The 10,594-nt window shown below is 43.3% G+C and overlaps 2 protein-coding genes across 2 annotated transcripts; both read right to left on the reverse strand.

Annotated features, from left to right (window-relative positions):
- Window positions 1-800: 800 nt before the first annotated feature.
- LOC106987126 (olfactory receptor 10X1-like) lies at window positions 801-1,733 on the reverse strand. The gene has a single exon (XM_015085369.3). The coding sequence runs from the start codon at window positions 1,731-1,733 to the stop codon at window positions 801-803; it is 933 nt and encodes a 310-aa protein (XP_014940855.3).
- Window positions 1,734-8,246: 6,513 nt separating this feature from the next.
- LOC106987127 (olfactory receptor 10X1-like) lies at window positions 8,247-9,179 on the reverse strand. The gene has a single exon (XM_015085370.3). The coding sequence runs from the start codon at window positions 9,177-9,179 to the stop codon at window positions 8,247-8,249; it is 933 nt and encodes a 310-aa protein (XP_014940856.3).
- Between the last annotated feature and the right edge of the window lie 1,415 nt (window positions 9,180-10,594).

Genomic DNA, 10,594 nt, shown 5'->3' on the forward strand with positions numbered 1-10,594 from the left:
TTGCAGATCATATCTCTGCCAAAATTGTTCCACAATACCTTTCATTGTCAAATCATTCAATATCATGATGCGTGATTTTTAAAAAATATTAGTTATTGCATAGCTTCCTTTTAAAAAAAGTGGGGATTATTTCCTGAGCTCATCCATGGACCCTACCCACAGATTGGTCACACAGGCTCTCCTGCCCTGTTTGCTCACTGGATCAATGTTCCAAGATATTCTGTACTCAGAGTGAGCCCCTGACAGTTACTTGAAGTACACAGTCATGAACCGTGTTCTTACAAACCTTCAGTAATCATTATGGCATAGGACTTATCAAATATACAAACCAATCCATGTATGCACAATAGGCTGTTGATGATTTCTACACAGGGTTCACCTATGAGAAATGGTCACTCTCCTGGGAGGCACAGCCCATCGTCTTGCAACACAGCCTAGAAAAACTCCTCAACCATTGTATCTTTAGATATTTTTTAAGCATCTCTTAGTGTTGTGGTCACAGGGGTAGTTTTTGCCTTCCACAATCTTGCTTTACCCATGCCTTCAGTAATACAGGATACCCAGAGCTGACTGGCAGAAATGTAGCATCTTCAGGAACAGCCAGTGCTAGCAGAAGTGGGGGCAGTTGAACAACGCTCTTAAATAACTAGGCAAATGTTTGTGACTGTTTACCCAGACTGTCCCTGGATTTCATAAATGACAACTACTGAAAAAGGGCAAACACCACAGACTTCTGATGTGACATGAAAAATGCCGACTGATAATGGGGGGAGAGACAGTCATGCAGCAATTATCCAGGATCACGTATTCCAGAAACTCCTCTTTGCCAGCAGCTTCCTGAACGCATTCTTCACGTCTCTATTCCTGAGGCTGAAAATGAGGGGGCTGAGGAAAGGGGTGATGACGGTGTAAGGGACAGCGATGAGTGTGTCATCCCCTCCCGAGCCTTCTGGCTTCAGATAGACAATAGCCGCGAAGCCAAAGTGGACGATGACCACAGTGAGATGAGAGGCGCAGGTAGAAAAGGCCTTCTGCTTGCCCTCGGCTGAAGGGATCCTGAAGACAGTGGACAGAATGAAAACGTAAGTGGTGACGATGAGCAGGAAGGTGCCCGTCAAGCCTGACACCGAGATCATTGTTACAACGAGTTCGGTGAGGTCGCTGTCTAGACAGGACAGCCTCACCACGGCCCGCATGTGGCAGAAGAAATGGTGGATGAGGTTGGGGGTGCAGAACGAGCCCCCGAATATCAGTGCAGTCTCTGTCACAGAGATAAGGAAGCCTCCGGCCCAAGCAGAGACCACCAGCTGCCCACACACCACATTGGTCATCAGCAGTGGGTATCGGAGAGGGTGGCAGATGGCCAGAAAGCGATCGTATCCCATCAGCGTGAGGATGATGCAGTTGGTGCCACCAAGTCCCAGGAAGAAACACATCTGCAAGCCACACCCCAGGACTGAAATGCTTCTCTTCTCAGTGAGCAGGTCTGCCAGCATCTTGGGGATGATGGTCAGCGTGTAGCAGGTCTCGGAGAAAGAGAGGGCACGGAGGAAGAGGTACATAGGGGTGTGGAGAGATCTGTCCGCCCAAGTTAGACCCAGGATGGCCAGGTTACCTGTGAGGGTGAGAAGGTAGAGGCCAAAAAAGAGCACAAAGAGGAATGTCCGCACGTGTGGGTACGAGGAGAAGCCCACAAGAATGAATTCTTTCAGGACTGTCTGGTTGGCCTTCATTGTGGCATGTCTGAAATGTGAAAGAAACAACAAGTAAATATTCAACTCTCCATTATTCTTGCAAGGTTGTGGTGTGAATAAGACAGATGATCAGGGAGTTACGATGACCAGTTGATTCTTCAATTTGTGTGGCAAAACACCATGTGTATGTAGGTCACGGGTTTTCCTGATTTTAGTTCATTTGTTATACCTTTATTAGGGGTCCAATTACTGATCGCTTGGTGGGTGACAGAAGACTCTTCGTGGCTTATTGTTTTAGCAGAGTTTATTGGCTGGTAATATGATATCATAAGAGGGAAAATACTGTAATTAATGTCTAGATAAAGGAAATTCAGGTGTTTGAGGTCGGCCAGATTTGGATCAGACTCTGAACATAAAACAATTACCAAGTAGCTAATAGACAGACAGAGTCAGGGTCTGACAAAGCAGCTTCCACACAAATATTGTCTGTAAATATCCAATGGGTGAAGATTCATAGTTGGTTTGTTAGTAATTGGGGATCAAATGTAGACAATGGCTTATAATCATAAGGAAGCCCAAAGTCATGAACTCTTCTTGGAGGAGACATTTAGGTCCCGTATACGAAAAGAAATAAAGAACATGCTCCCTTCCCTGTGCTCTGAGGAGAAGGAAGATCGGATACTCTAGGACCCTCTGGATTAATATTGATTCATTACAGTATGTGGATCGTACGGACAAACAGAGTCTTCATGCAGGCTCGGTGCGGGGGGAGGTGAGATTTTGCCCATTCCTTTGTGCCAAGACCAGTATCTCAACAACATAAATGCTAGAGATTCTACAACTTCTTTGATATTCTGCATTTGATGTAATCCCATACCCCTCTGACATATATAGGACACATTCCCTCAGCTTTGTATTATATTATGTTTCCTCACCCACATGTTAATATATTTAATAGCTAGCATTGATGGGCTCTACATTTTGCTAGTTTCCTTCTAATGTTGGTCGGCTTTATGCATGACCACGTAGATGAGAAGTGTGTAGGACAGCTGTGGAATGTGTATGGCAGCTGAGATTATTTCCCTCTTTTTAGCAAGAAGAGAGCTGTGTCTATGAAGGGGCATATTTGTAGCGAGAAGCCAATGTTTTGACTGAATTGTACATTTTTACAATTTATCTTTGTTTTCTCTTGCCGTAAAAAGGCTGAGTCATAGATCTCTGTATGTGTCCGTGTGCTAATATGGAGCATTTGAAGAAGGTAATGATTCCCAATACACGTGCACGGATAGGTTAGTGATGGCAAAGAGGCTGAATCTAAAACAGTTTCTGTTTTACCTTGTTATTCGGCATCCGGCAGAATGTTGAGCCTGGAGATAACAAGTCTTTCCAGTCTTAAGTAGATATGGTGGAGGCTAAGATTAAGCATTCCGTCAGCAGAGTCAAGCTGGTCACCAACAGAAGAAGCAGTGGGAAAATGGGCTGAATCTTTATTATTATTTTTGAAGAAGTTCTGAACTATAAGTCAATAGTTTTAACATATAAATCAATATGCATAAATATAAAAATAAACATAATGGTAAAATTATAACATTTCACAATGAAATATGCAGCCATGTGGCCTCTTGCTTTGGGATCTCTTGGATTCTTTAGTCCTCTTTGACCTGACATGACTTCCTTCTTCCTCAGGCTCCCCTGACATGTGACTCATCCTTCCCTCCATCCTTTCTCCTTTCCTGTTGCACACCCTTTCCAGAGTCGCAGAGAAATGGTACTTTGGAGAAAGTGCAGGGACAATTAATCATGAGGAAAACAGCCTCCAATCACTCCAAGGGTTTCCTACCTTTCGTCTGTTATCAGCGCCCCAAAGCCAATTCAGTGTTACGGTTCTATTCTTCCATGATGGTCTTCACACTGTGGGAAACCTGCTTTGTTCTTTGCTCAGAAGACACAGAGATCCACTTAGTATTAAAGCCATTGTCTAAGAGCCTGTGGTTTTAACTTTATCGCTGCTAGTTGAGTGACCTTAGCGAAGTCCTTGTGCCTTCTGGATCTAAGTTTCCCCAGCTGGGAAGTGATTTGGTGCCAGCCTTAGCTTTCTGTGGCCCTAGAGTTTTCCACACGTGCCATGATCTGATTCTACCATTCCCTGAATCACAGCGCTTAAGAACCTTTTCTTCCACCGGTTTGGAGATATTGTCTGATTATCACTAGCACTTGTGGGTCCTCAGCTCTAGAGGTTTGGCTCTGGTTAGGAGACCCTAAGGGATTCCTCTCTTCTTGCATCAGAGGGAGCAGGAGAACTTTCTGACTCAACTTTGTAATTTTCTCTCATTAGTTCCAGGGCTGTTTTGTAACATGTGACCAGGAAAACTCTGCCTGGAATCTCTGGGGATTTAAAGCTTGCAGAGTTCCTATCCAGTCCATGCTAATTCCTGAGTTTTGTTTGGCAGGGAGGGGAGTGAACTGCATCCCTAATGTTTTTCCTGTCCCTCACACTCTGGCCCTCTCATCACCAGCTCCACCCCTGGGTATTTAGGGCTTACAACGTTTGAAGACTGTACCTGAAGGATCTCAGAGAATTACAAGGAATGGTCTGTTCTTACCAACAATTTGTACCTTGGTGGGGGAAAGGTGATGGAGTCAATCTGTTTCCACTACTCCACTTTTAGAAAATGTAAAAAAAAAAATTGGCCATCCTAGTGTTGGTGAAGATGGGAAGTAGGGGAACTCATAGACCATTGTTGGGAATGTAAAAATTATATGATGTTTTAAAATTTAGCCAAGTATTTTGTGAATTTCATAGCATCTTCAATCCATTCGAATTCAGAGAAAGTGGCCTTTAATCACATTTCTCAGCACCTCCCTCTAAATACACCTAAAAAGTGTGGAAATATCCCAACAGTCCTAACGTGACTCTGGGGGCACTTGGGTGGCTCAGTCGGTTGAGCGTCCGACTTCGGCTCAGGTCATGATCTGGCAGTTTGTGAGTTTGAGCCCCACATCAGGCTCTGTGCTGGCAGCTCAGAGCCTGTAGCCTGCTTTCGATTCTGTGTCTCCCTCTCTCTCTGCCCCTCCCCTGCTTATGCTCTGTCTGTCTCTCTGTCAAAAATAAATAAAATTTTAAAAAAATTAAAAAAAAATGAAATAAAATAAAATGACTCTGGAGGAGGCATCATGGAAAATGGATTGGGCCAGGATCTCAGCGCTAGAAGAACACCACCTCAGAGGGTTTCCAAGGATTTCTTTTTATCCACCATGAAGTCCAGCTGGGGCGTGGAGAGGCCCTGCAACCTGCAATCAGCAAATGTCCATAGACAAACGTAAAAGGAAGGAAAATAAAAAAACAAATAACTAAAAGCACAGATGTTCTCTCTGGCAAGGGACCAAGAAAGGCAAATCTCAATAGGGACTTAGTAGGGAGACCCACAGCCGATGGCAGCGGGGACCCTATTGGCTGTACCTGCCGCATCAGCCCCCCTCACCCCAGGCAGCCAGGCCTCATCTGCCCACAGCAGCATCACCAGCTGGGCCTAGGGGCATAGGTAACCTCCCCGAAAACTCACTCTAAGAAAAATCATATTCGGTGCGTCGAGACAAACCACAAGAATTCTTGTTAAGATTTTATTTTAATTCTACTTCATTAACATACAGGGTTATCAAAAATATTCAATGAAATTTAGATGCAACACTGTTTTGCTCTCTTACATCTTCCTTTTTAAAATACACTCTTTGGTTTCTCTGTGACCTTCTCTGATATATGTGCACAAAAGCTATTTATTTATTTATTTATTTGCTTGTTTATTTATACGTCTTTGATCTCCTTAGCATACTTCTCTGCAACAAAAACGTTTATTCGTTGATTTTTAAAATGGTTTTAACATGTTTTTTGTCCAAGAGGAAATCTGATTCAATGTAGAATTATCCCTGAATGAAAGTGGTGCCGATTACCTTATATATCAGTGAATGACTTTTTTGGGGGGAGGGGAGCGGGAAATGAGACAGCTCAGGATCAATTTAGTCCAAAAAATTTTTTTAAGAAAATCAGAGCTGCTCACTTCTCTGAATTCCTTCTAAGTTATATTTCTTTAATAGACAAATTATCTATCATCAAAAGTTATTTTTAATAATTTATCAAAGTATGATTTTATCAGTTCCTTTTCTACTTCCTCCAAAACAATGATGTGCATTCTATGTGACTTGAATAAATATTCATCGTCGATCACGAACATTCGTTTTTTTCAGTTACTGAAAAGTTTAACATCATAGGGTTTTCTAGTTATTATACAATGATTATCAGGTTATGATTGTTTATCTATTAATTACAAACACGCTGCCTGACTTTATGTATTCAGAAGTCTGGGGAAATTAACAACACTGCTGATTTCTATTACTTTGGTCAGTAGATTTTTAACTGAAAGCCTGTGAGCCTGCAGCACGCTGTAGCCGTCTATCTGTTTATCCCTCTCTTTGCCTAGATGTGAAAAGGTCCGAGATACAGGTTTCACTCGGTAGATTTAGGAAACGTTGTGATAACACAGAGCTGACGGCAATAGTTGTCAGACCCCAGAGTACAAAGCCCTTCCCCATTCGTCCCACTTAGTGCCACCGAAAAGTCTGGGAATAACAGACAAGACATTCCAAAGGGTATGAGCAGCTGAACGCTGCTGAAGGGTAAGAGCAGTGAGGGGCTTTGTGACATGTTCTTTGCAAACCAGATTCCGACTGTTGCTAATTTATGGGGATGCAGTTTATTTGCTCATGTACCCAGTCCTTCGTCCCCTATTGAAGGCTCATTCTAATGATTGATCTGCAAATTAGTTATGGGTTTTCTAACGTAGAAAACTTGATAATTCGTGAGAAATGACTGTTGTTCTTCTTGTATAATCCTTCTGTCTTTTGCTTCTTTTTCACTGAACTGTCTAGAATAAGATGGCAAAGACACAATGGGAGAATCCTTCTTGTCTTATTCGTGAGTGAGCAGGGATGTGTTTAAATGTTTCACAACGAAGTGAGAAGTTTGGGTGTCGAATCCCAACGCTGTGCTCCCGAAACCAACATAACATAGTGGGTCAACTGCACTCAGATACAAAAAGAAGTTTGAGAGCCTGATTAGTGTAAGGACCTTTCCCTTTTTTTATGTGTAACTATTTATTTGAGAGAGAAACGTAGTGAGTGGGAAGCGGAGGGGCAGAGAGACAGGGAGAGAGAGACACCCGTGCAGGCTCTGCACGGTCAGCACGGAGCCTGACACAGGGCTGGAACCCTCGAACCTCGAGACCATGAGCCGAAATCAAGAGCTGGACACTGAAACGACTAAGCCACTTAGGCGCCGCAGGAAATTTCTTTTGATTCCTATTTTGCTAAAGTTTTTATTCATTCCCTGAACGGGTATTACATTTTATCCAATAATATTCTTCATCAATTAAAGTAATTACACGATTAATATCCTTTATTTGGGTAACATGATTAATTCTACAGCTCTATTTCAAATGTGCCAAACTTGCATTTCTAGACTGAATCCACCTTGAGTTTTACTTACGAGTTCTGCGTCTATGCTCCTGAGTGTGATTTCCAAATCCAGTTTCTAAATGGTATTGGCCCAAAACCTGAGTTGGGGGTGTTTACTCTTCTGTGCCAGGGAAGGTTTTGGGTACATTTGGAGTAACAACCACTTTAAAAGTTTGGCAGAATCTCCTGGTGAAGCTGAAAGTTTCTAGAGTTTCGTTTGTTTGTTTGTCTGTTGTTAATGTAGAATGTATTAATTAAAATTCTCTTTCTTGAGATTTAGACAGCTGGTTTCCCCAGGTCGGCTTTAATATGTGATCTCTAGGAATTTTCCCACTTTGTGTAAGTTCTCAAAGCCATGATCATGAAATCACTCACAGCAGTGTCTCATCTTTTATGTGGGTGTGACCAGAGAAAAGGTTTACCTCCTGGAAGCCACAGCCCAGTGCCTTACAACATTGCTTTAAAAAAATTCCTTAACCGTTATATCCTTAGATATTTTTCAAATGTTTATTTATTTGAGAGAGAAAGGGATACATAGTGAGGGGGACAGGGGAAGAGAGGGAGGGGGAGGTAATCCCAAGCAGGCTCTGACATGCCAGCATGGAGCCCGATGCTGGGCACGAACTCATGAATCATGAGATCATGACCTGAGCTGAAACCAAGAGTGGGATGCTGTACCAACTAAGCCACCCAGTTGTCCCTGTATCTTTAGATATTTTTAAGCATCTCTTAGTGTTGTGGCCACAGGGGTTGTTTTTGCCTTCCACAATCTTGTTCCTCCAATGCCCATTAATGGTGCAGGATGCCCAGTGGCCGACTGGTAGAAGGGTACCATCTTGAGGAACAGCCAGTAGAAGCAGAAGTAATTGAACAACTTTCTTAATAAGTAAGTAAGTGTTTGTGATGGTTTAGCTCCCAGACTGTCTCTGGTTTCCCATGTGCTAACCTCTGGTAATAGGTCAATGGCAAAGGCTTCTCCTGATGTCACACGATAAATGCCTGCTGACATCAGGGAACAGACAACCATGCACCTACAATCCGGGATTACGTATTCCAGAAACTCCTCTTTGCCAGCAGCTTTCTGAACGCATTCTTCATGTCTCTATTCCTGAGGCTGAAAATGAGGGGGCTGAGGAAAGGGGTGATGACGGTGTAAGGGACAGCGATGAGTGTGTCATCTCCTCCCGAGCCTTCTGGCTTCAGATAGACAATAGCCGCGAAGCCAAAGTGGACGATGACCACAGTGAGATGAGAGGCGCAGGTAGAAAAGGCCTTCTGCTTGCCCTCGGCTGAAGGGATCCTGAAGACAGTGGACAGAATGAAAACATAAGTGATGATAATGAGCAGAAAGGTGCCCGTCAAGGCTGACACTGAGACCATTGTTACAATGAGTTCGGTGAGGTCGCTGTCTAGACAGGACAGCCTCACCACGGCCCTCATGTGGCAGAAGAAATGGTGGATGAGGTTGGGGGTGCAGAACGAGCCCCCGAATATCAGTGCAGTCTCTGTCACAGAGATAAGGAAGCCTCCGGCCCAAGCAGAGACCACCAGCTGCCCACACACCACATTGGTCATCAGCAGTGGGTATCGGAGAGGGTGGCAGATGGCCAGAAAGCGATCGTATCCCATCAGTGTGAGGATGATGCAATGAGTGCCACCAAGTCCCAGGAAGAAATACATCTGCAAGCCACACCCCGGGACTGAAATGCTTCTCTTCTCAGTGAGCAGGTCTGCCAGCATCTTGGGGATGATGGTCAGCGTGTAGCAGGTCTCGGAGAAAGAGAGGGCACGGAGGAAGAGGTACATAGGGGTGTGGAGAGATCTGTCCGCCCAAGTTAGACCCAGGATGGCCAGGTTACCTGTGAGGGTGAGAAGGTAGAGGCCAAAAAAGAGCACGAAGAGGAATGTCTGCACGTGTGGGTACGAGGAGAAGCCCACAAGAATGAATTCTTTCAGGACTGTCTGGTTGGCCTTCATTGTGGCATGTCTGAAATGTGAAAGAAACAACAAGTAAATATTCAACTCTCCATTATTCTTGCAAGGTTGTGGTGTGAATAAGACAGATGATCAGGGAGTTACGATGACCAGTTGATTCTTCAATTTGTGTGGCAAAACACCATGTGTATGTAGGTCACGGGTTTTCCTGATTTTAGTTCATTTGTTATACCTTTATTAGGGGTCCAATTGCTGATCGCTTGGTGGGTGACAGAAGACTCTTTGTGGCTTATTGTTTTAGCAGAGTTTATTGGCTGGTAATATCATAAGAGGAAAAATACTGTAATTAATGTCTAGATAAAGGAAATTCAGGTGTCTGAGGTCAGCCAGATTTTGATCAGACTCTGAACATAACACAATTACCAAGTAGCTAGTAGACAGAGTCAGGGTCTGACAAAATAACTTGCACACAAATATTGTCTGTAAATATCCAATGGGTGAAGATTCATAGTTGGTTTGTTAGTAATTGGGGACCAAATGTAGACAATGGCTTATAATCATGAGGAAGCCCAAAGTCATGAACTCTTCTTGGAGGAGACATTTAGGTCCCGTATACGAAAAGAAATAAAGAACATGCTCCCTTCCCTGTGCTCTGAGGAGAAGGAAGATCGGATACTCTAGGACCCTCTGGATTAATATTGATTCATTACAGTATGTGGATCGTACGGACAGAGTCTTCATGCAGGCTCGGTGCAGGTGGAGGTGAGATTTTGCCCATTCCTTTGTGCCAAGACCAGTATCTCAACAACATAAATGCTAGAGATTCTACAACTTCTTTGATATTCTGCATTTGATGTAATCCCATACCCCTCTGACATACATTGGACACATTCCCTCAGCTTTGTATTATGTTGTGTTTCCTCACCCACATGTTAATATATTAATAACTAGCATTGAAAGCTCTACATTTGTCAAATTAATTCTAATGTTTATTGGCTCGATTCTTGACAACGTAGATGAGAAGCTGAGGAAATTGTATGGCAGCTGAGATTATTTCCCTCTTTTTAAAAATAAGAGAGTTGTGTCTATAATGTGGCATATTTGTAGCTAGATGCCAACTGTTTGGATTTAATTGTACATTTGTTGCATTTATCTTTGTTTTCTCCTTCTGTAGAGAGTCGATGGTCATAGATCTCTGTATGTCTCCGAGTGCTAATATGGAGCATTTTAAGAGGGTAATGATTCCCAACATGTGCACAGATAGGTTAGTGATCGCAAAGAGGCTGAATCTAAAACAGTTTCTGTTTTACCTTGTTATTCGGCACCGGGCAGAATGTTGAGCCTAGAGACAACGAGTGTTTCCAGCCTTAAGTAGGTTTGGTTGAGGCTAAGTGTAAGCATTCTGTCAGCAGAATCCAGCTGGTCACTGACAGAAGAAGCAGTCGGGAAAGGGTCTG

The sequence above is a fragment of the Acinonyx jubatus genome, chromosome E4 (genome assembly GCF_027475565.1).
Source record: "Acinonyx jubatus isolate Ajub_Pintada_27869175 chromosome E4, VMU_Ajub_asm_v1.0, whole genome shotgun sequence".
NCBI classification, from domain to species: domain Eukaryota; kingdom Metazoa; phylum Chordata; class Mammalia; order Carnivora; family Felidae; genus Acinonyx; species Acinonyx jubatus.

Coding starts and splice junctions, on each gene's coding strand:
- LOC106987127 (XM_015085370.3), bottom strand. CDS start 9,179: ATGAAGGCCAACCAGACAGTCCTGAAAGAATTCATTCTTGTGGGCTTC.
- LOC106987126 (XM_015085369.3), bottom strand. CDS start 1,733: ATGAAGGCCAACCAGACAGTCCTGAAAGAATTCATTCTTGTGGGCTTC.